Source organism: Chelonoidis abingdonii, chromosome 17 (genome assembly GCF_003597395.2).
Source record: "Chelonoidis abingdonii isolate Lonesome George chromosome 17, CheloAbing_2.0, whole genome shotgun sequence".
In the NCBI taxonomy this organism is placed as follows: Eukaryota; Metazoa; Chordata; order Testudines; family Testudinidae; genus Chelonoidis; species Chelonoidis abingdonii.
This window is the reverse complement of record NC_133785.1, coordinates 3,446,428-3,469,505: the sequence shown is the minus strand read 5'-3', so window position 1 is coordinate 3,469,505 and position 23,078 is coordinate 3,446,428. Positions and strand designations below refer to the sequence as shown.

The 23,078-nt window shown below is 42.0% G+C and overlaps 1 protein-coding gene across 1 annotated transcript; it reads left to right on the top strand.

Annotated features, from left to right (window-relative positions):
• The first annotated feature begins 193 nt into the window (after positions 1-193).
• On the top strand, positions 194-22,994 carry MKRN2OS (MKRN2 opposite strand). Its single transcript, XM_032772559.1, has 4 exons — positions 194-1,392; positions 14,296-14,345; positions 15,601-15,763; positions 21,640-22,994. The coding sequence occupies exons 1-4, from the start codon at positions 1,175-1,177 to the stop codon at positions 21,881-21,883; spliced, it is 675 nt and encodes a 224-aa protein (XP_032628450.1). The 5' UTR covers positions 194-1,174; the 3' UTR covers positions 21,884-22,994.
• Positions 22,995-23,078: the final 84 nt, after the last annotated feature.

Genomic DNA, 23,078 nt, shown 5'->3' with positions numbered 1-23,078 from the left:
GATTTCATTCTGCTTATTTTGTTTAGTGACTAATTTAAAAGGAGCTGTATGGGTGTCACTCAGGACAGAATTCAGGCCAGGCTTCATCCTGCAATTTTTACAGTAGTGAAGAAATATCCAGTGCAAGGAATAATAATAAAAAACAAACCCTAAAGCAATGGTCTGGATTTTAGAAATAAAGAATTCTGTCTAAAGATGGCTTAACTCTATGTCAGGCTTTGGATATTGGTAAAAGGTGTTACGGCAAGTTCATGTAGGAGCAACAAAGTGATCAAAGAGCTTGTTTATTAAGTTCTTATGTAGAAAACAAAGTCACTGGAATTAGTTCTGTTACATATTGTGAGGAAACAGCTATTACTGGTATTTATTCATAAAGCAGCACAGAAATTAACTGTACACAAGGCACAGAATGAATACAGTACCTGCCTAGAAGAGCTCACAACCTGGAAGTCAAAAGGAAGAAGATAATGACTGCATTGAGAAACCTAAAGCAAGGGTTAATTACTAACTTGAGAGAGTGGAGTCACACCAGGGTTAAGTTTGACCCTGTAACTTATAAATCATATGATAGTGAAGATTACTACATATACAGACACAGAATTCAGAGCTAAAATAGAGATAACAGGTATGACTTACTACTAGAAAAGCAACAGTACCATTCTCAGAACTAAGAAAAACACATTTTTTTAGAATCTACAGAGGGGAAATGATGCAAACACAATTCAGCTTTAATACCTGTAAGCAACACATGAGCTTGTTTAGCCTGTATTTTCTTCGCTGTTGAAGAGCATTGTGTTGTATATGTACTTTGTATTCTAAGCTGTTAATTGTAAAATCTACAGATACACAGAGCTAGAGGGATGATCAAGAACCGAGCCAAAGCAAAACTGTGTATATCATCTCACTTGAAAAAACTCTCAACCCAATTCTTAATGTAGTGTAATATTAAAATGAACACTAGCTCTTTAAGAGATTGTCCAAACATCATGTCTCCAGTTACTAGTTATCCTAACAGTGAGTGGTTAAGTGGGCTGTCATTCTGAATGACATCACTGAATAACCTCCATTCCTAATCCAGTGATCCACCTGGGATCTGGGTGAGACTGTGATAGGGTGCAAAATAAGGTAGTTTCAGAAAGCTTCCCTCTATTTGCACAAGTAGTTGGCTGAAACAATGCAGTCCCTGGACTCAGAGAAAGGCTTAATCAAATTCAGCCATTGTAAGAAGGACATATTTTGTTCTTATGTGCCCAAGCTGTGCCCTGTTTGTGGGCAGAGTTTAAACTACAGGAGACTGGAAGACGCACCTGTCAGCATTCCTAGCCCATTTGTCAACGGGCATAGGCAGAAATGTTCATTTTTACTTCAACCTACTACAGGAACATTTCTTAGGTATGGATATTTTGTTTTGTTACCATTGCTAAATGAAGTGTTTCCAAATGTTTGCTTATAGCATTTACTTACATTAAATGTATTTACTGCTTCTAATGACCTGATCCTACAAGTAAAGAGTTCCACCAAAGCCACTGGAATTACTCAGGTGTGCAAAACCTTCCTGATTAAGGCCTTGCAGGATCAGGGAAACTCCCAGTTAATTCAATGAGAGTTTTGCCTGAGTAGAAACTGAGTAAAATCCTCAGGATTTGTCTCTTTCATGGTAATTTTTCTAATATGTATCAAACTGAACACAGGTGTATGTATATACACAGGAACATGGCTGTTTTGTTTTTTTAAGATTGCTTGGACCATATTGTATTATTGATTACATAGGAGAGTTCTAATTTAAAATCTTATATAGAATTACATGACATTTTATTCAGACACTAGAATTAAAGATTCTGTATATGTAAAACAATGAGTTATACATGTATACCAGTTTTCTCCCTTTGAGGGAAAGACGCCAGTGTTTACTACTTTTAAAGAATGAGTTTTCAATTAAATCAAACAGAATGAAGTTCCTCTCCCAGAACCTCTTTCTGTCAGTTTTAGTGTCAGAAAGAGGCAATCTGGGCCTTGATTCTTCATCTATGAGTGTGCCAAGGCTCTACAGTGTGAGATGTACACTATGATTCTGGGGTTATTATTCTGCTCATCTCTCCCTTGTTGCTGGGTTTTTCATTTAAATACATTTTTCTTTTAAAGATAAACTTTAAAAGAAACTTTAAAGTTTATCTTTAAAACTTCTTTTAAAGATAAACTTCCTTGAAATTATGACAACCTTTTTTTTAAGGCCTAAACATCCTACAATCTATTAAAATAATTCAAATTAAATAATTAAAAAAACACCACACGAGGCATTACATGTTTTCTGCCAAAGCTTTGAAGAAAGTCAAAGCACAGAACTGGTGGAAGTCACTGGCTAGGTACCTGGGTCCAGTTTGCTGAAGTGCAATACTAACTTTTGACAGCGGTTGCCTCTTCTGCTAATAAAATGTTTTCTTCATTCCAGTTTATTCAACTAGTTCCTTGCACTGGCTAGATCTCTGGTGGGCAACCCGCAGGCCGCCTGCGGCCCATCAGGGTAATCTGATTGCTGGCCGCGAGATGCTTTATGTTCACTATCCACAGGCATGGCCCTAGCCAATGGAAGCTGCAGGGGGCCATGCCTGCGGACAGTCAACATTAGCAAAATGTCTCGTGACCTGCAATCAGATTACCCTGCTGAGCTGCATGTGGGCCGCAGGTTGTCCATCACTGGACTATGTGAAAGTAGAATTAATTATATTGTAAAAATAAGAATGGATTAAAGAAATGTTGTCTGCACCTTTAAGCAAAATTGTTGGAATGTTGCAATCCAGGTGTCAGGAACACAGACATTAGCATAGAACAATTGCACCGTTTAAGGGCAATTGGAAAAGTATTAGCCTTAGATCGATACCAATCAGTAAGGACGTGGAATATGCATGCTGTGTCACAGGTGGTTTTTCCTGTCTGTTGCTTTCTTTGTCCCTTTGTCTAAACTCCTGCCCTTTTATCTGTATAAATAAGATAGTTTGTGTCTTGTATGGTGCTCACATTATCTAGGTGTATTAGCAGAGCGCTGTGCTAATAAAACAGAGTGGTCTGACAAACTGTGAGTCCTGAGTCTAACTTTGACAACTAGATCACTCAAAGTTGAAAAACCAACTGGGAGTTGAAAAAAATAGGAACGTTTGTTTTCCTCTCCACTCTATGAATAAAAACAAGGTGAGAGGATGAGATATACTATAGGCATGCAAAAACAACAAGGAGTCCGGTGGCACCTTAAAGACTAACAGATTTATTTGGGCACAAGCTTTCGTGGGTACGCAGCAATTCTCCAAAAACAGCCATATCTCAGGAGTTTGTAGGGTGGATACACTACACACCCACATCATATATAACTTGAAAGCTTATGTTGTTTGTTTAGATGAGGTATGATTTGGAATTGTCAAGGGGTGCCATACGTCCATAGGCGAGATGAAATAATAGTATAAAAAATTATAGCATAATTTTTGTGCTGTTCCAGGAACACTGCAATATGACTGACTGTAGTTTTTACTGTTTAAGTTAAATTTCAACACCTTAATGTTATTGGTCAAAGCTACCAAACAAAAATGCATTACAAGATTTTTATTGGTTTTGCATGGGCAATTTTTTTTTAAATTATGAAGCTGTTTAGCAGGTGGCAAAAATGGTGATTACCAACGTCTTCAGTATACTAATATGAAATGTTTTCACATTGCATATTCTTGTCAAAGTAGCTTACAAATTATTACAATAATTTTCTATATTTTCAGTTGAAATTTGCTGACCAGATTAGTCTCACAATGAAGGTTGTGCACAGTTGGAGTAGATTGTGTGCCCATAGTTTATACTGCGTAGTGGATAGATATAAATACATGAGTTCCTAACATTATGCTTCTCCATTTGTTAGCTTTTGTACTTACAATGTAGCAGCTAGTCTGCCTGATACTGTTTTAATATGCAGCTGCCTATGCATGCAGTACTAACCTTTGAAATATTCTAGAAACTAGCTTTTTAATTCAGTGACACTTAAGTATTATTAGTGTTAGATGACAATATGCAGCTTCCTACTGCGATTCAATCAATCAAAATGTTCAGTAAACAAAAATGGCAATTTTGATACTAACATATAGATCTACTGTAACATAAGTCTGTATACTTGTACAAAATGAAAAATGGTGGTGGTGATAATGCCGGCAATATTTTTTGGGAAATGTTACCTCTACAAAGAAGTTATAATACATGAAGACATGGAGAATACAAACCCCTTAGAGCATCCATCAAAGAGAAAAAGACTTCACAAACTTTGTAAAATGTGTTATTTGTCAAGAAAAATCAAAAGAATGCAAAACTGTCAAAAGCCACCAGTGTTGGACAGTATTCTCTGATGCTGGTAGCATAGCCAGGAGAGAGAAACTGTACTGAAGACTACTGTATAGGTCTTCTAGTTTAGATGACAGGCCACCCATACTTTATCACAGGGGTTGCTTTCAGAAATACATAAGCAAGTGGAATTTGGCACGTCAGAGTTGTATTGAATCTAGAAAAGAAAACTCTGAATCTGATCAGAGAACATCATGTTCAACCTGCTTCTATAGCCACCAGAGAAAACACATCCTCCAGTGATTAGTCCTGTTGTATTGTTCACTTGAGAAAAACACACAGAAAAGACAAGCAACTTCATAAAATAGAAATATTTAAGAAAGCAACCAATCTAAGGAAGTCAGCACTTCAAAGAGCAAATGATGACATGTTTGTACAGAATATCTGTGGAAGACTTGATTTCTAAGATGCGGTTTATAACTCTACCTGCCTTTCTTCCTGTGTAAGTAAAATGAATCTTAAAGCAAAACCATCTAGTTTCTCTGCAACAATACAGTCCCCTTATGATTCTTCATTTTATCAGCTGATTGAAGAAATAAGATCATCGTCTATGTACAACAAGAAAGCTCTTCTCCTGTCCTTGCTATCAAGCTCTACTTCCTTCAGACGCAGAAACTGCAAGCTATTCCAGTAGCAAATTACACGCCAGATTAGAAAAAACACTGTGGTTCTGCAATTTCATTCCATGCAAAGCATGGACAAAGCAAATCAACCATTGTTCTAGGCAATGCAATAACGTTAGCTGACACTATTCAAGTTGCTAGTAATCTGAAGCAGGAACTTAAATCATCCATTTGTTTTATGGATCTTGTTCTTCCGAGTGGGCTTGATGAACAGCTTTCAAATTAACAAGTTTTGAATAATGCCACTTCAATCCTTTGGTCTGAAATAGCAAAAATGAATGCCTCAGATTACTACTTAAAGCCAGGTAATTGTAGTTTACAGTGATCAGCTATTTTTGTGCCCCATTGGTGCAGGAGTTTGTCCTTTGGTTGATAGATACTCATTCTATCTTCCTTCAGAAGACATTCAAAGAAGGTGCCTCTCAATTGCGGCATGCATAGTATTTCATAGTTCCAAAATTATCACACCATTGCTCATAAGTAAGAGTGCAAGTCTGTCACGGAAGTCTCGGATTCTGTGATTTTTCCCGGGACCTCTGTGACTTCTGCAACGGCCAATGTGGTTGACTGGGGGCCGCCTCAGCAGCTCGGTCAGCCCATGGGCCAACCACATCGGCCACTGCTGGGGCAGTCTCAGACCACCAGTGTTGGGGCAAGGGCTTGGGGTATGGGTGAGGGCTGTGGGTGGCACTTACCTTGGGGGCTCCCAGGAAGAGGCAATATGTCCCTTGGCTCCATTCTAGGCGGAGGTGTGGCGAGCCAGCTCTGTGCACTGCCTCCGCCCGCAAGCGCCGCCCCCACAGCTCCTATTGGCCATGGTTCCCAGACAATGGGAACTGCAGAGCCGGCACTCAGGGTAGGGGCAGTGCGCAGAGCCTCCCTGGCCATGCTTCTGCCTAGGAGCTGAAGCTCATGTTGCTGCTTCTGAGGAATCACGCAGAGCCAGGTAGGGAACCTGCCAGTCCTGCCAACTCCTTGCCCCCTAGCAGCTGAGGGGGTCCCAGGCTATACGCTGCTGCCCGCCCTCCCCGAGCACCTGCAGCACTCCTGGGCCACCCTCTGCCCCAGAGCACCCAAGATTAAGTCAGGAGCATATAGTACACGTCATGGACAGTCACAGGCCAGGAATTTTTGTTTACTGCTCTGACCTGTCCACGACTTTTACTAAAAATACCTGTGACTAAAACGCAGCCTTACTCATAAGTCTTGCTGCATAGCTAGACTATGAATTTGGGTCTCACAATTTAATTGACATACTACACCTTAATGGATTCTGCATCAATTACTAGTTCTGCAAAAACTGACTACAGGCAGGTGTGTGCATTCTAAATTGAATTGTATCACTTCATGCTGGTGGAAATCTCATTCGTGAAGGAGATGATAATATAGACATCAACATAGAGATAACTGATGGGAAGAATACGTTCCATTCAATGGCTAGAGTGGGATTTCAGCAACAGTATGCAGACAGTGAAGCATCACAAAAAATATCACTGAAGCATGGGAAAGAAAAAAAAGTCACTTACTCTCCATGGACAATCCAAGTCTCTTATGCAGTGTGCAGTATTAGAAAAACCTAGACTACACTCCGAACCAACGAGCCATGAAAAAATACTTGAGAAAAATCAACTATCTGTAGTCAGAACAATCTTCCCTGCACAGAACTTTGTACATGCCCAGGCAATACACTGTGCTAACCCATGCACACTTAACAGAGATCTTAATGATGAACAAGATGATGTTGATTAGAAACGTCACCAGCACTATTACATTTGAAGGATACCTGTGCAAATTTATTATTATTTTGTTTTACCCTTTAAATTGTGATGCTTTGAGGTCACAAAGAGTCCAATTTTATGACTTGAAATAATACATAGTCATGAAACTAACACAAATGAATGCAAATATTTTGAAGATGTCATTTAAACATGTTGATGCCACTGTTTATCCCAAATCTATGATAACAGCATCACTTGACCACTCCACAACATACCTCATCCTAAAATAGACATTAAGCTTTCAAATGACATGCTTGTGCATAGGGAGGGTACATTAAGTCAACCAAATTGGTAGTATCTGCCACTCACCTACTGTTTCTAAAATCTTAAAAGGCATGGTGACCAGAAGCTATCAGATCAGTTCACTAACTACAAATATACTTCCTTTGTTTAATAAATTACTTTACTTCTTAAGAATCCAGCATATTTAAGGTAGTTGTATTTAACTATTTAAACTATTTAACTGTTAAAAACAAATTTAAAATGCTGTTTTTGTTCATTTTTAATTTGAATTTCTATCCAAATGCAGTCGGACACAAATCACAAGTAAAATATTATCTAGTAAATAAGAAATGCATCATTCACCACTTTATAACATAATAAACGTAAAAATTAAGAAGCTGAATAACGTATGGCAAGCTATATAATTGCTTAAATAGATGTATATAGATGTACTTTCTGGTTAGCAAAAAGTAGTACAGTAGAACCTCAGAGTTACGAACACCTTGGGAATGGAGGTTGTTCATAACTGAAATGTTTGTAACCAAACAAAATATTATAGTTGTTCTTTCAAAAGTTTACAACTGAACATTGACTTAATACAGCTTTGAAACTTTACTATTCAAAAGAAAAATGCTGTTTTAACCATCTTAATTTAAATGAAACAAGCACAGAAACAGTTTCCTTACCTTTGTCAAATCTTTTTTAAACTTTCCCCTTTTTAAAGAGTAGTTTGTTTAACACAATACTTGCTTTTTTGTTTGGTCTTTGTTGCCTGATTGCATACTTCCAGGTGTGTGGTTGACCAGTCATTTTGTAGCTCTGAGATTCTGCTGTATTGAATTACACCAACCAATGAGAAAACAAAGTTACTCACCTTTGTAACTGTTGTTCTTCGAGATGTGTTGCTCATATCCATTCTAGTAGGTGTGCGCGCGCCGCGTGCACGTTCGTCGGATACTTTTTTTACCCTAGCAACACTAGGTGGGCCGGCAGATTGTGAGCTGATGGCTGAGTGATCGCTGTATTCCAGGAGCATCTCAAGAAGAGCCACCACCAAAAATGTATAACATCCACTAAGCCTTGTAAAAACAATTCAAAATGATATCCATACAAGTTACTGCAACAAAAGTCAAACAGAAAATTGTGGCAGATCTGAAGTCTGCATAAGTAACCTGGTACCTGGGTTGCATACCTGACATCTAACATATATCGGAAAAATGACTTTAGATGGTTGCGTTTTGATAACAAACAACTAACAAAAAGTGTCTCTGCAATGGTGACTGTCAGAGAGCAGTTTCAAAATGTTTGAAATTGATGATACTACAGAGCTGGTATGACAATGCGCTTCTTAAAGACGTGGAGAGATACGGGAATGCGATAACTGACATGAGAATAAGGGCTACAATGAAGCATCAGGTGCACATGAGAGAAAAGAACAGAGATGCGCAGACATAGCTCAAGAAGTTAAACCCTCATGAGCTTTTGTTTGTCCCATACATTTCATTCATTGAATTGGTGGCAGTGAGCTGGCATCAGCTTCCACGTGAGGCTGCGATTTATTTAGAATTTAATGCAAGGCATCTATGTATTTATCTCTGCCGAACAATTATTGAGCAAAATTTGAAGCACAATCTGGACAGTCGTACTCCTGACACTGAACCACGAGTGCCATAAATGGAAAGTTCGGAGGAGGCAATAAACCTATTGAACACCACAAATGTGGAAGACAGATGATGCCATTAGTTGTCCTTATCGTAGGATCAATTATGACGGAACTGTTTGTGGGAGAATCAGTGAGGAAAGGAAATCACAGAAACATACGTAGACGTAAATGTCTGGTATGGCTTAGTATTGGTGAATAGAACATACGTGTTGAAATAAATGTGTAAACAAAGACTCCAAGGGTGACCTTGATATATCTGGAGCAGAGTGGAACAACTGGCAAAGCAAAGTTGAGCCTACTATCTTACTGGTAGCATGAAGGGATTTAAAACTGTCTGGAAATGCACAGAATTGGCAGAGGAATCAAACTGAAGCTATTTTCCCACCGCGATTCAAAGTCAGCAAAGAAGAAGCAACAGTTGTATTATTGAGGCATGGGACATCATAAGAGACCAAATATGAAAACAATTGCCAAAGTTGATTATTTACGCAGGGTGCGTAGATTGTTGCAATACAGTCAGATGAAGAAATGTTCATGCAAGCTCAGGAAACAGCATACTATTTGGCGATGTTGTATGATTATCAAAACCCATACCAGCTGACGAAGACTACACCAGCAATGCAGGTCACTGAGACGTGTTGACACATACGACAGGTTGCGATATTGAGCGAGTGATTTATGAAAATGAATTTAAACTCAGAGAACTGTAAAAAGATCATGCGCAGTCCAAAAGCTGTCTGGAATGATATGGTGGCACAGAAAGAGACCACTCCTCTTTCCAATGCTTTTTGGCTTTGCATACTTGAACACTTTCTGACAGTTGAAATGGGAACGCAAGCTTTCCAAGCTGAAGGTTAAAAAAACAACATCTATGCCCACAAAACAGGAATGATAGCTGGCCTTGCAACCATCTCAAAAATCCATGACTGGCAGAATGTGGACCTTCAGGAAAGCAGTGAAATCTTTGGCAATCAAAGAGGCACAGAAAAAACACTTGTTTTCAAACAGATACAATGTCAGTGTTTACATATGTAGACAAGAACAGTACATTGGCTGTCTCAGTTAAAGTTAGTGTTCTGTAAAATTTTTGAACAAAGCATTTTAAGTTGTTATTCTCCCTTATCGGGAAGGTAGCAAGCATATCATGAGAAGGAGAGAACAGGAAGAGAAGGCATAGATTGGAATTTTTAAAGTTTGGCCAAGCAACAGGGTGGGGGTGTCATTTGAGCTCCCTGCTCAGGTGCCAAAATGTGTTGTAGGCGGCTGGATGTCTGTACATCAAATCAGAAAGCCGGGTAACAAATGAGAGGAATTAGAAGTGATTCAGGAATGAAACCAAATATTATTGGAGATACAGAACAGTGAACTGTAGCATGACAGTAGAGGTACATGTATTGAAGGCTATGTGCTGTTCAGGAAAGACTAAATAAAGCTAAAGGTGGTGGAAAGCTTCAGTCTTCGCCACGCAGGGATCCTGGACATGGTAGTCACAAATTACCGGTCTCACGTACGGCGCCCCTCAAACTGGTGAACAGTAGAACAGATCTCTGATGAACTGTACATGCCCGGCTACCTTGGCCTCGGAAGCCCCTCGAATCAGCCAGTCGTCGAGGTAGGGAAAAACATGGATGTGACGACGACGGAGGTAGGCCGCTACTACTGCCATACACTTGGTAAAAACTCGAGGGGCCGAGGAGAGGCCGAAGGGCAGAACTGCAAACTGGTAGTGACGACGGTTCACTACGAAACGAAGAAACCTCCTGTGCGGTGGGTAGATCGCAATATGAAAATATGCGTCCCTCATGTCGAGAGCAGCGTACCAATCTCCGGGATCGAGGGAAGGAATGATGTTTCCCAGGCCTACCATGCGAACTTGAGCTTCCTGAGATACTTGTTCAGAGCTCGCAGGTCCAAGATGGGACGGAGGCCGCCTTTCGCCTTGGGAATCAGGAAGTACCTGGAATAGAACCCTCTGCCTCTCATGGCCTCTGGAACCTCCTCTATGGCTCCCAATGCGAGGAGCTTTGAAACTTCCTGTAGGAGGAGTTGCTCGTGAGAGGGGTCCCTGAAGAGGGACGAGGAGGAGGGTGGGAAGGCGGGGTCGAAAGAAACTGAAGACGGTAGCCACCTTCCACCGTGCTGAGGACCCAGCGGTCTGATGTTAGCTGGGACCAAGCAGGGAAGAAAGCGGCGAGGCGGTTGGAAAACTGAGGTGGATCCTGGGAGGAAATCGGTACGGTGCTCTCGAGCGCACCTTCAAAAGCTGGGTTTCGGTCCCGCAGGTGGTTTGGCGGGACCGGAGCTGTTACCCCCTTGAGGGCCAGACTGGCGTCTACGAGAGGTCCTGCCTCTGCGCCTGGAGAAGTCTTGTCTCGGCCGAGGTGGGGGGTAGAACCGTCGGGGCTGGGGACGGAAGGGCCGTCTTTGCGTCTGCGGCGTGTGCATCCCCAGCGAGCGCATTATGACGCGATTGTCTTTAAGACTTTGGAGGCGAGGGTCCGTCTTTGAGAGAAGAGACCCTGGCCGTCAAAGGGGAGGTCCTGTATCGTAGTGTATTGGACCTCGGGCGGTAAGCCGGACGCTTGCAGCCATGAAATGCGCCTCATAGCGACCCCTGATGCGAGAGTTCTAGCTCCGGAGTCTGCCGCATCTATAGAGGCCTGAAGGGAGGTGCGCGCCACCTTCTTACCCTCCCTGCATGAGCGCCGAGAACTCTTTGCGAGAGTCCTGTGGGAGAAGGTCAGTAAATTTCTCCACTGACTCCCAAGTGTTAAAACTGTAACGGCTCAGTAGGGCCTGTTGATTGGCGATTCTGAGCTGGAGGCCCCCAGCAGAGTAAATCTTCTTCCTGCCCAGGAGGTCCATGCGCCTTGCCTCTCTAGACTTGGGCGCAGGTGCTTGCTGACCATGCCGCTCTCGCTCGTTGACTGATTGGACCACCAACGAGCAAGGCGGAGGATGAACATACAGGTATTCGTACCCTGTGGGGGACCATGTATTTGCGCTCAACCCCTTTTGCCGTGGGCAGCACCGAAGCCGGGGTCTGCCAGATGGTATCGGCTCGTGCCTGGATGGTACGAATAAAGGGGAGCGCTACGCGGGTCGGGGCCTCCGCTGAGAGGATAGTGACCACCGGGTCGTCCACCTCGGGGACTTCCTCCACTGGCAGGTTTATGTTCAGAGCAACCCGCCGTAGAAGGTCCTGGTGCGCCCTGAGGTCGATAGGCGGTGGCCCTGATGTGGATGTTCCCGCCACAGCCTCGTCCGGGGAAGAAGAGGACGAGACTCCCGGGACCAAAGGGTCTTGAAAGACTCTTGGTCCGGTGGGGCATCTGCGGCTTGATCAGGGTGAGGTGCGCCCTGTTCCATAGTGTCCGCCGGTGGTCTGCTCACCGTGGACTCGGGTGCCCTTCGGTCAGAGGCAACGGAGCGAGGCGGAGGCTGGTGGTGGCCCTGGCTCTGATGGTACGCCCACGGAGTCCAAAAGGGCCACTGCTGAGGGCCTTGAGCATCCGAATCCCCATAAGACGCCGAGTCGCCATGGGAGGAAACGGATGGCTGGCGGGTTGGCCACGGTGGAGCCGAGAGTGGGAGACGATAGTCTCTACGGCCAGGTGAGTCACGTGCACGTGGTGCCGGGGAACGGTAGTTGGAGTCCCGCCGGTGCCGTGAATGAGACCGGGATCTACTACCAGCTCGGTGCCGGGAGATCGACGGTGTGCCGGGAGCCGCCGTGCCGAGATCGGCTCCGAGACCTGCGGTGCCTGGAGGTCGATCGGTGCCGGGACCCTCCGTGCGGGACCGGCTCCGTGACGTGCGGTGCCGGGAACGGTGCCGAGATCGAGAACGGCGCCGGTAAAGCCGCGACGGCGATCGGGACCGTGAGCGGTACCGCGAGTACGTCCGGTACCGTGAAGGGAACGGTACCGGGACTGCGAGCGGCCGCGGGATCCGGAGCGATGGTGAGACCGAGAGCGTCTGCGAGACCTCGATCTGGAACGAAGTCCCACGGTGCCGGGTGAAGAAGGTCTCACGAGAGCCGGCTTGCCTAGAGATTGTGGGACCCGCACCGGCGGTGCCGGGGGTCGAGGCGGCTCGGGCTCCGTCATCGCAATAAGTCCCGTGCGGCTGAGAATGTCTCCGGGGTTGAAGGCACAATGAGCTCAACCGCGGCACGAACCAAATATTATTGGAGAACAGAAAACAGTGAACTGAGGCATGACAGTAGAGGTACATGTAGTGAAGGCTATGTGCTGTTCAGCGAAAGACCTAAATAAAGCTAAAGGAAGCGCTCTGACTGCGGGGCTGGTGTAGTGGCCGCAGGAGGCTTACGCTTCTTGCCTTTCGGAGAGCGGGAGCGGTGCCGACCAGGAGTTGGAGCCGGAGACTGGTGAGGTGTCCTTTTAGCGGGCGGAGGGTGCGGTGCCGAGGAGGCACTTGTTCCCGGTGCCGCTGGCGGTGCCGAGGACGGTGGAGTGAGCGCTGCCTCCATGAGTAACTGTTTAAGGCGAACGTCCCTCTCTTTTCGGGTTCGGGGCTTGAACGCCTTGCAAATTTTACATCTGTCTGTCAGGTGGGAGTCGCCCAGACACTTTAGACAGTAATCGCGCGGGTCGCCTGTGGGCATCGGGCGACGACAGGCCACGCACGGTTTGAAGCCCGGTGACCCGGGCATGGTGCCGGGGTAGAGGACGGGCTAACCCGCGATCCCTACAAACTAATTTACAACAACTAAACAACAAAACTATCTACTAACTATTATTTAAAGTTCAACTATATACAATTCAAGAGAAAACGAGTGAATGCTAGGGAGGTGGAGAACAGATAAGCTGAGCTCCACAGTTCCAACGACCAACACGGGCGGTAAGAAGGAACTAAGGAGCGGTTGGGCCGGCAGGGCTATATATCAGCCGCCATGGCGGCGCCACTCCAGGGGGCGCCCCGCCGGCCCACCTAGTGTTGCTAGGGTAAAAAAAGTATCCGATGAACGTGCACGCAGCGCGCACACACCCACTAGAATGGATATGAGCAAGCACTCGAAGAAGAATCAACCTTTCTTTAAGAAAATAGCTAAAAAGAGTACAGATGTAAAACAAGATTAAAATTGATTATTACATAAAAGCTTCCTGCTTCTTGATTTAAATAACTATTATTTAAATCAGTCCATCCTGTTTCGTCCTAATCAGAGATAAGTGAACTTGTTTAGATAAAATAAAACCTGTGTACAAAACCTGAACCTTTTTTGGGAACGAAAACATTTATTTGAGGGGGAGGGATAGCTCAGTGGTTTAAGCACTGGCCTGCTAAACCCAGGGTTGTGAGTTCAATCCTCAAAGGGGCCATTTGGGAATTGGTCCTGCTTTGAGCAGGGGGATTGGACTAGATGATCTCCTGAGGTCCCTTCCAACCCTAATAAACTATGATTTATCTAAGTTTTTCATGGTGGTGTTTGTTCATTTACATGTGTTTGTCCACATCCTGGTTTTAGTTGGGAATCCAAAAGAGAAAAGAGCCTTTTCAGGTTATTTTTAATAGGCCAGAAGGGGAAAGTGGTAGAAATGTTTGCATACCAGATCTAAAGCCAAGCAATACCTACAAGAAAACATTTTCAGTCATGAAACCATCCCTATTTTTCTTTCAGAGGGTATGATGGAAGCTCTGATCTCCATATCGGAATATCCAACACTAATGGTAATACAGGCATTGCCATTAATTTATCTTCTCTTTAAAAATGTTGTGAATCTCTAATGTATCTCCAGTACTTTACTAGGATTTGCACTGTATATTTAATATTTGGCTTTACTCCTCTCTACCCACCTGGACCCAACATTTGGGGCTAAAGTAGTCTTACTGGCTGAGGGCTGAATGGCACTCATTTCCAAACCAGTCGTCAATTCTGAATTGCTGTAGTGACACATGAGGCTTGTTGTTTAAAAAAAAAAAAAAAAAAAAAATCCTCCCCTTTACTAAAAGAGGCCTGCAATGAAATCCCGGCTCTACTGAAGTTAATGGAAGTTTTACCATTGACTTTAATAGCGTTAGGATTTCACCAAGACTGAGAATTTGAATCCAGGATTCTGTCTTGACATTGCAGTACAGAGCAGAGACGATCCCAAAACAGAACCATTTATCATTATCCTCCCCAGACATCACACATTTTGGAAGTATGGACAAAAATGGAACCCACATTCAAAACCAAGCACAGCCCCAGTTTGTCCATCTCTAGCTCAAAGAACTAAATAGGCATCCCATTGTACTATGGACTTTTAATGAGACTAAGTATGCTGAACTGTTTTTGCTGATTTTTAAGCACAAACTAATCTTAAGGGAACAACTGTCAGATTAAAAATATTTGTTAAAAGAAGTCGTTGCCTACTGCTATAATAATCCCTCAGATTATTAAATTCTATAATTTTAAAAAAATCTAATTTATCAGTGTCAGTTCTGTTTACTTCTTGCTTTTTTTCCTCATCTTGGACAATGAAAATAGATGTCAGTTTTACTTTAATTTATAGTCTCTTTCTGGATTATTTCATTTTCAGGTTCTAATGTACTAGCACCATGCTGCCATATTAGGGTTGCAAACATGGCAGAGGAACAATTATTTATTTTAAAAGAATCTGTTTCCTCTGGAGTTTAAAGAAAACCTTTGTTGTTTAGGTTTCACGAAAGGTTATTTTTCAAAATCTAAGTTTTGGATCAAATTTATTTTTCCACTTTTTAACCAATGCAAAGTGAAATTACAGTATAAAAATGATCTTTCATGATCAAGATTAGACATGTCATAATTTGATGTTTTAGGGGAAAAACAAGTGATCTGCAGGCTGTAGTAATTACTGCTTTTAGGGAAAGCAATATTGTTGTAACTAGCTGTCTCATCTTATAACAGTGGTCTTTTATTTCTGATTCTCCACCCTTGCTGACAATCTGCTGCTTATGTTTTCAGGGTTGGTGTATAATTACAATGAAACAGGCATTCATAGAGTTGAACTTGGGTGGGAGCAATGCGTTAGTATCCCACTAGTGCAGCCAGACATGTATGGACTGCTTCAACAATGGGATAAGTACCTAGAAGAATTCTCTACTGGAGAGGCCTGGCTTTTTCACAGGTATGTGGTTTAGCAGATAGATGTACTAGAATAGTAATTATTAAAGGATGATGAACTGGGATATTCAGCTTTGGATTCTGCTAAACTTGTGGCTCACAGCTGAGATTGATTTACCCAGTCATTAGGAGCCAGTCTGAATTACCCCTTCCTACAAAACCACCACTTGAAAATCGACACCTTTGTTAACAAAGGGTATTTTGAGGTAATTATTGAAGTAACAGACAACTCTGATGGAATGCAGAACCTCTAGAGCATTTTAAGGTCAGTTATTTAGCAATATGAATTTGTGCACTACTGATAACATTCTCATCACCAAGTCATGGCTCCTGAAGAATGTGGAAAGAAAATGACTGACTTTTCCCAGTTCAGTGCTCAAAGAATCACTGGTTATGAGATTCAACCCTCTAGCTACCTTTTGATTGACAGGGTGAAATCCTGACCTTACTGAAGTCTATGGGAGTTTTGCTGTTGACTTCAGTGGGCTCACGCTTTCATCCACAGTGTAATTCCAGATGATGTACTTCATGTCAATAGTCAGAAATGGAAAAAATATACTATCAGGCTTATCTCCAGCAGTTCCAGCTAGTTTGCGATGTTGTTCTTTTGCTAATTAATTAGTGAAAGATGTCAGCAGACTTTGAACAAAACCATCGCGTTCGGCATAGAATGTTTCATTCTCTTTTTAACGTCCATTGAGGGTGATGGCTGACAACAGCATTATCAGTGATGCGGTCAGGCTGGAACATGCATGTCACCTCACCAGGCATATGGGCAAACAACAAACTTCTTGCTTCAAAGGAGAAGGCTAACGCTCTAAATGTTCCTTTTAAACAGTGAATTTACTAAATATCCTATTTGGGCCTAATTGTGTGAAATGCTGAAGTCAGTGGGAGGGCACTTGTTACTTTGTCGAACCAAGCCCAATTTTAACCACCGTATGTTTGGCTGATGTAGCGGTGTATTTCAACATTTGTTTTTTAGTCCTTCCTTGTCTTTTTGGCTGAAATCAAAAGGATTTGATTTCAAGTTAAATTTTCAAAAGCAACTAAGGCCTGGGGGGGAGGGAGGGGAAATCAATCTAAGTTATGCAACTTAGCTACGTTATTCACGGAGCTGAAGTCGACGTAACTTAGATCTACTTAATGCAGTGTCTTCACTACGGTGAGTTGACTGCTGCCGCTCCCCCATCGACTCTGCCTGTGCCTCTCGCCAAGCTGGGGTACAGGAGTCAACGGGAGAGCGCTCGGGGATCAATTTAGCGCATCTAGACTAGATGCAATAAATCGATCCCCGCTGGATCAATCGCTGCCCGCTGATCCGGCCAGTAGTGAAGACATATCCTAAGTGACTTTAGAAAATACGTCCCATTGACTTCCAATTACTCTAGCACTTTTTAAATTCCCACCCATAAGTGTTTCTTCTTAAAAGTAATTTGATGTCAAACAAAATGATGGTGGAGAGAGAGTTAGGTATTTACACTTTTTTCTACAAGCCTTTTTGATAGCAAGAATATTTAATTCAAACAGCTTACTTACAAAAGTAAGTGACCTACGAGGCCTAAGTATGCCTGCAGTCACTCTCTGTCCATGTACACCCAATCTAAATAGTGGCATATTGAGCTTTTTAGATATTCTAATAGAATAGATAGAAATTTTATACTGATTTTTCAGATCACTAACCAAAACTATGCAAATTCAAAAACAAGTTTTAAAAAATTGGTCATGAAGTTAAGTTTTGTAGTGCTTGTTTTATGACTGCATTTTGAGCCTCAGCAAGCATTGGGCCAACTAGTTCTAAGTCCAGTTCTTTAATTTGCTTCCAAATGACTGGCAGGCACATAAGCAAAGTCTTGAAATGGGGCTGAAGCAAATTAATTCACTTGTTTTTCTTGAACTATCTATAACTTAAAGACCTTCATTTTAAATCATTCTAAAATCTGCATAACCTTTGAGAGTAGCTATAGAAGTTACATTCTACCTTTTTGTTATACAGACTAGTCCTGTGATGACTAAGTGTATTTTCTGCTGATCCAGATTTTGTGCTCCCCCTGCTGCAGTAACTGTAAGCCACTGGTTTTGTCTGAGACAGATAATATGCATTTACGGTTTTGGTTTCTCTCTCATTACTTTCCACATGATTCTAAAGATAGTGTGTGATTTTTAGCTATTGTAATTTTATATCCTGAGAATTTAGTTCACTCTGAAACAGTAAAGCATAGGTGACTATAATGTGTTAAGACACCAACTATGTGAATGATATTGGGCTTCAGCATGAAAAATCTGATTTAATAAGTCCTTTCCCAAGACCTGAAAGGAAATCGGTCATGCTTCCAAGTTACAAATTAGACAGAGATCCCAGAAGTGGTCTCTACTGAGATAATTACTTGATCTGTGGAAAGTGAGTAGAGGCAGCAAGTGAAGAGTAAAAATGTATCCAAGGAATATTTGTGATTTCACTGGGAGCAGCTCCGTAGGAAAAGAATAAATCACCGTCTGAACTCAATTTTTAAAATAAGCCATGTTGTCTCAGCTTTGCTTCTAAATTAGAGCTTATAAAACATTTATGGGAAAAGACTCACGTGTTGTAAGAGAGCCCACACACTTTGTTTATTGCCTAGGAATGTAGAGGAGGCTATAAAATACCTAATTCTCTCTCTCAATTTAAATTTAGTTATCTGGGGGGGGGACACTAAACTATACCTTGATTTTTATTGGAAGAGTCTTAGTGTCCACGCTTCCGACTCTTCCTATCCATGTTCTGACCCTTCCTGCAGGCTCCCATCACAGCTGGCTGCTGCAAACTTGTGAGTCTTCCTCCAGTGGGGATCTAGTACTTAAAAGTGAAAAAGCTTTCCAGCCTGCCAGACCTGTTAATACAACATTGAAGCTGTTAAAGGGCCATTCAAGGGGTAATGAAGCCCTTTAGCAGATATTTGCCAACCTCCAGGTATTCATAAAAAGAACAGAAGTACTTGTGGCACCTTAGAGACTAATAAATTTATTTGAGCATAAGCTTTCGTGGGCTACAGCCCACTTCTTCCGATGCAGGTATTCAGTATCTGAATTTACTGACAAACAGCTGTGCATTACTGTAATATTTACTCAGAACATGTTAGTCTACACAAGACCTTAGTTTAAAAATTACTTTAAAATATTTCATTAGTGAGTTGCTGAAGATTATAAAATCACATTTCTAAAAAAATCCTTGCATAGATTTTTAGATGCACAATCTGAGTATTCATCTTTAGCCTTAAAGGCTTGGATCTTCAGACATATAGTTTTAAATAAATCCTTCAAAAGACCACTCTGATCTAAAATACACATGCGAGCCGGGCTGCTGCCAGGCATAGGGCCCCATAAATCCTAAAAATGGCCCTGAACATGTTTGATAGTGATGAATGTGATAAAGGGTCATTTGTTATAAATACAATGGCAAACTAAAATCCCCCAAGTTATCTTCACTAAAACAGCAAGGGAACCTATTTTCTGTTACAATGCTATGCCCCATTATGACCTTGTTTCAGCAAAAACACTTAAGCATGTGCTTTGCTGGGTTGGGCACAAGCAGACTAATTTTAGGCATCCAAACATTTTAGATTTGGACTAGGACTAGTGAGAAAATTGCACTGGGGTTTTCCAGCTGTTGTGTAGTGCAGCATATCTGCTTATAATTACTTAACTAAAACAATAAGCTATGGTGAAGCAAGTATATTCAGGCAATAACATGCTTAGCAAACCAGAAGTCAGAGGTCACTATAAGTACATCATGCATCAAAACAAAAGAGCTTTGAAGAGAAATAACAGGATACTTTGAACTAGGCTCAGTCTGCAGAATACTGGATGTTGCAAAAGAATCTTGTAAATGCCCAGGGGTAACAAGCAAGTCTTGTGCATTCATAGGTCCCCTTGCCAGGAGATATACAGTATATAACATATGGAACAAAAGTGACAGCTATACAGGAGGCAACAGCAGGAGGGTCAAAGGACTAGGAGAAGCAAGATTTCTGTAGGAATGGGAGGTGGTTATGGAAAGGGCCTAGAATCAGGTAGGGGACAGAGCAATAGGTCTGTGCAGGGGTTTACAGAAGGGCAGTGCAGTAGTAAGGGTGGGAGAGAGCGAGAAGGGCAGTAAGAAGACCAAGGCTGTGCAGGAGGAGGAAGAGATAAGATATATTCAAGTTAACTAGTATTGCTGTAAAAATTCTTAGGATACATGTTATTAACTTATAGGAGAGGTTGAGAAACATTACCAAGATCAAAAGACAGATCTACTTTTGGCTTAGGTGGCTGCACAGGACAGTCCAACTTGAAGAACAATATTCTGGTTAAAATGGGGAAAAGAACATATAAAAATGTTAATTTGTCTTTAAAATGTTCTTAACACCATTTCAATTAGCTACTCAAAGGCATTTCTGCCCTTGCAATACATGTGCAATTTATTATTGTCAATGAGAGTTTGCCAGGCAGAGTATATGCCTCTAGATCAACACATTAATAATAGCATTTAATTGGTTTAAACTATGCTTCCAAACAAATACCATAGTGAAGGATGTATGTTGTGGGACAATTCACATCACTGCTGCAGGTGACAGCTTTCTGGACAGGATAATAGTACAGCAATTAACAAGGGGACAACCAACTTGGTAAAAGCTATCCATCTTTTTATTTTAAACACTGGAATTTGTTATTGCATACGCTAGAGCAGGGGTTCTCACAAGAAAATCTTTGATGGCCTCTGAGTGCAGCCACCAACTATTGCTTGGGTCCGCTCTGATAATTCTTCCTAAAATACTTAATTAACTTTAGGAAAAACAAATATGCACATGTACACGGCCAAATCATTGTAATTTATTTATGCAGGTTTTTTTCACAGACTCAATAAAAATAATGTACAGTTTTCTTTGTTCTTTACTAGACCTAAACAGAATAGACACGCACGTTGTTGTTTCTTTTGCTTTTTTGGTTACTTGTTTTTTTAAGACTTGTTAGTTAGTTAAGTCTGTTTCTGTGAAAAGTGAAATTTGTATTTTGTTTATCCCTTTTCACAGCAGCAGACTTGCTAGGTAGCAGGGAGGCAGTGAAAAGTGATAGTAACAAACATACAAATATCACTCTTCACAACAGACTTACTCAGCCCTGGCAAGCTAGGGGACAAATTAAGCCTTGGATGGAGAGGTGGGTAGGGAGGCAGCTCAGGGCTAGGGGTGATGGGGGCGGAATGAGAGTCTGGGGACTGGAGCCCAGCAGTTGTGAACTGGGGCCAGAGGATGAAGTGGGGGCCAGGGGCAATGTGTGTGTGGGGGGGGTGAGCTTGGGGCCAGCAGTCAATGCTGCATGGCTAGGGCTGGATCACGTGGCTGGGGGTCAGAGCCCACTGCTGCACGGCCGTAGCCCAGGGCCAGAGGAGGCAGTGGGGGAGGATGAGCACGGGGCCAGGGCTCAAAGCGTGGGGCCAGGGGAATGAGCCTGCCACCGACCACCCCAAGTCTGAAGCCTGAGCCCCACTGCCTGCCTGACCCTCCAGCATTTGTGGCTCCAGAGGGGGACAGGGCCCAACCCCTACTGGCACTCCTGTGGGAGCACCCCCCCTCCCCAACCCAAGAAGGATGTGGCTGCACAAAAAGCCTGGTGGCCACATCTGAGAAATGCTGTGCTAGTGCTTAGAATCTGTACTTTTTTTATGCCCATAATTTTCCAGCATCTGAGAGCATCAGAGGGGCAGTCATTATTATAGGTGCATTTAAGTTCTAGCATTAAGAGAATTTATCATTTTTGGAAGGTGTATGGTTCTTTATCTCAGCCAATAAAATATCTCCAATTTGCACATACTATTTAAAGAACTAGTTTGTCTCATTAACCTGGTTATCTGTTTCACAGGTATGATGAACACTACCACAATTGCTATACCTATGCACTGGCATTTATTAACTGTGTTTTGACTGCACAAGGTAAGCAGCCAATGAGTAAAAGTGAATTCACAGGAAGATTTGTGATACCACAGACAAGGAAAGCTTCCAAATATATCACTGTCTACCGGGCAATAGCCGAAAATTACTTCTACATTGTTGACAGCCCTGATCAAGAACAGAACAATTCTGAAGAGGACAAACTGTTACATTAAAACACACATGCAATGCAGTGAAAACAAATCCCTAAATAGGAAATCTTTGGGTCCAAGCTTCAGTTCTCCCTCTATATACCGGACATTCCTTCCTGCAATATTTGAAAACTAACAGTAGAACTCTGATGTGTCTGACACATATATATATTTCTCTCTCTCTTACGAGACATTAACATGACACAATAAGGAAAAGACTTGTATGAGAGTTTTCTGGGAGTTTTTAAATTTTGCAGTCTGCAACTAGCTAACTTTCTTGAGCACTATCACATGGGAAATTATATGCGTTCCTGTTTGCTATACCACACTAAAAGTTGTATGAGTGCAGTCATGTTTTGTAGTAGACAATGTAAGTGTTGTTAATTAAAATAACAAATGTAGATTACCTTTTGACCAGGGTCAGAAAAACAAAGTTTGTGACAAAAAAAAAAACAACGGTGATACTTGTTCACTATTCTCCACTAAAACACTACTTGAATTAAGAAAGCACTGCAATTATTGGTCACATGCACTATCTTCCTCACTTGCAATATTCACTTTGTACCTACTTCAGGCATTTGAATATGTTTTAACTTTACCAGTAAGTGGCACTGTTCCTTCAGTTCCTTGCAAAACTATAGTACTATCATAATAAATGTTACATTGTACCTCCATATTTTTACTTGCAAAAATAAATAGCTTGAGTAAAAACTATACTCCTCTCTCTCTCTCTCTCTAGAAGGGCTATTGTCCAGTAAAGTATCTGCAAGTATTCTGTACTTTACCGGAAACATTTTATACTAGCCAACAGATTTTTCAGGGTGTTGTGTCCATAACTAGCAGTGGACTCGTCAGAATGTCCCCCAACAAGAAATTAAAGGATTTGAAAAGACTGAACAGCAGTTTTACAGATAGAGCATGATTGCAGAAACAGACCTGTTTGAGCCAACTTCTGCTAGTTTTCACTGTTCTAAACCCTGAATAACTTCACTGGAGTTAATCCAGATAGACATCAGTGTAACAGAGCAGAGTGCGGCCCTATTTCTCCTAGTAGTTTTTGCAAAAGCTCAGCCATAGTTAGTAAGAATCCAAGCTCTGTTTTCTCCAGAGTTCTAATAAATTGTTCTTAATTTTGTCCCACCTCTAATTTATACCTTTGCATAAATGTTACAGTAAGTATAAAAACCAAGAGCATTCTTTAATATCTTATGCTACACAT

Coding starts and splice junctions, on each gene's coding strand:
- MKRN2OS (XM_032772559.1), top strand. CDS start 1,175: ATGCAGTCCCTGGACTCAGAGAAAGGCTTAATCAAATTCAGCCATTGT. Junction 14,346..15,600: donor CGGAATATCCAACACTAATG/GTAATACAGGCA, acceptor TTATGTTTTCAG/GGTTGGTGTATAATTACAAT. Junction 15,764..21,639: donor GAGGCCTGGCTTTTTCACAG/GTATGTGGTTTA, acceptor TCTGTTTCACAG/GTATGATGAACACTACCACA.